General features: G+C 50.5%; 1 protein-coding gene across 4 annotated transcripts in view; it reads right to left on the bottom strand.

Annotated features, from left to right (window-relative positions):
* larp1.L (La ribonucleoprotein domain family member 1 L homeolog) overlaps window positions 1-2,303 on the bottom strand; it is a 46,798-nt gene that overhangs the window by 43,188 nt on the left and 1,307 nt on the right. For 2 of the 4 annotated variants that reach the window (XM_041585248.1, XM_041585247.1), the window contains exon 2: window positions 274-348. In XM_041585248.1, coding sequence (XP_041441182.1) covers window positions 274-348 — 75 coding nt within the window. 4 annotated transcript variants of the gene reach the window in all.

Raw genomic sequence — 2,303 nt, forward strand, 5'->3', positions numbered from 1 at the left:
GAGCAGCACATGTTCACCAAGGGCAAACTGCTCGCACGTCCACTTACTGCTCCATGTAAAACATGCTGAATGGCAATCACAACATTTATATGCACTAATTGATCTCAAGCCTTGTCACACTGCCACTTATAGCCTGGGAAGAGGAGCAGAGCTATTTTTAACAGCAGAAGGGATAGGGAAGCAGAGCAGGCCATCAGCAAAGCATGGGAGACATGCCATGGCCTTATCAAGCCCACAGGACTGCAGGATCCCAGCTTGCAGGGTGTTACATACAAGGTTGTTTCAGGCAGTATCCTGTCACCATTACACGTGTCTCCTGATCTGAGCCCATCTCGTTCCTCACAGACACTGAAAAAGAACACACATAAGGTACAGTTGCCACTGACACGCTGTGCTAGGGGCTCTACACAAATTCCTAATAAAAGTCCAATCCAGCTGCTCTTTAACCACAACCCTGCAAGTGCAGTTCAGCAACATCGGCACGGCGTCATGTCGCACATGGCTGATCTAAGCCGCACACATGGCGAAAAGAAGGCGTGAAGTATAAGCGAAAGCATTTAGAATCATATTAAGTATCATATTTAATAGCGCAGCAGCGCGTCCGGCCAAGACATAATAACGCAATGAGACACTTTCACTACATGTGTACAAAGATACGGCTGAGCGACAGGGTAGCGATGGGAAACATGTGGCGTGTGTGGCTGCGGCCTACAGGACTTAAAACCCACGTTGCCTGTCCACATGGGGAATGCTGGGTAGCCGAATGGGCGGGGCCTGGCAAACGTTGGACCCGGGGACATTCTAAAACTGAGACGGTGTCCTGTAAGGGCCTTAATCGCTAGGAAAGCAGCTCTCACTGCATACCCCCCTCGCAGCACGGAAACCGGCATCGCACAGCCGCCCATACTACTCCATAGCCAGCAGCACCCTCATGTCTCTGCCAGACTGCAGTGTCATCAATGGGTGTTCCACAATCGCACCACCCTCCCCCTGACACCGCCCCCTATCTCAGCCATGTCACAAGACTAGTAGGGAGCATGCAGGTGACCTTACGAGCACCCCAATAACATTAGAACCTTTGTCACCACATACCCCATTCGGTATCCGGCACCCAGACCCTTTCTGGCAGCACCATCGCCCACTGCCCTGCAACAGACACCACTCCCAGACTTTAGCCCTCGTCTCCCAACTGCCTGCACTCATCACCCCATTCTGTGCCAGCTCCATCCATTCACATGCCCTCTCCTTATGCAGTAGCACCATGCTAACAGCTAATGCCCCAAAACTAAATGCCAATGTCACAACCAGGACATGGAAAAGCTTCTCTTCAAAACCTGGCTATGGCAGAATGGGGGGGGGGGTGGATTGAAACAGTGACAGGTGGGCCAGTGAGATTTGGGATTTAGTTCAGGTAAATCTAAAACAACTGGACTTGCTGAGTAATCATTAAAGACGTTTCACTCCTCGTCCGAGCAGCTCCTTCAAGGAGCTGCTCAGATGAGTAGTGAAACATCTTCATTGGTTACTCAACAAGTCCAGTTGTTTTAGATTTACCTATACTAGATATACCATGACCTGGATGAATCAAAATCTTCATAGTCATACTATCTGCTCTATTGATACACCTTAAATCCTGCTTGAAGGTCAATTTGGGGTGTGCACCTATATGCTAGCCTATATATTTGTGGAACTGTGGCTTTATGGCTAACATTTTCCTTTATCTATACCCTGCAATGAGTTATAGAAGGGCCTGAGCAAATGTCATGCAAATGGGTTTTCAACTGGAAACCCAGGGGTGCTCCGCCAATGAGGCGAGTTGAGGCACTCGCCTCAGGCAGCAGTGCCCCCCTGGTTGCCAGGGGCGGCAAATATGCCGCTCCTGGTAACTAAGAGCCGAATTTCTGGTTTTCAACCTGGAAATTCGGCTCTTCTAGTTCAGAGAGCGCAATTGCGCTCTCTGCACTAGCGACGTGGACCCCCCCTGACCCCCGTCCGGCGCTGAAGGTAAGCGCCGTGGGGAGGCAGGGGGCGGCAAAAACTAAGGCCGCCTCGGGCGGCAAATGGGGCAGGATCGCCCCTGTGGAAACCACTAGAACAGCGATCCCCAACCAGTAGTACATGAGCAACATGTTGCTCTCCAACCCCTTGGATGTTGCTCTCAGTGGCCTGAAAGCCGGTGCTTATTTTTGAATTCAAGGCTTGGAAGCAAGTTTTAATTGCATAAAAGCTAAGTATACTGCCAAGTAGAGTCTCTTATAGGCTGCCAGTCCACATAGCGGCTACCAAATAGCCAATCACAGCCC

The sequence above is a fragment of the Xenopus laevis genome, chromosome 3L (genome assembly GCF_017654675.1).
Source record: "Xenopus laevis strain J_2021 chromosome 3L, Xenopus_laevis_v10.1, whole genome shotgun sequence".
NCBI classification, from domain to species: domain Eukaryota; kingdom Metazoa; phylum Chordata; class Amphibia; order Anura; family Pipidae; genus Xenopus; species Xenopus laevis.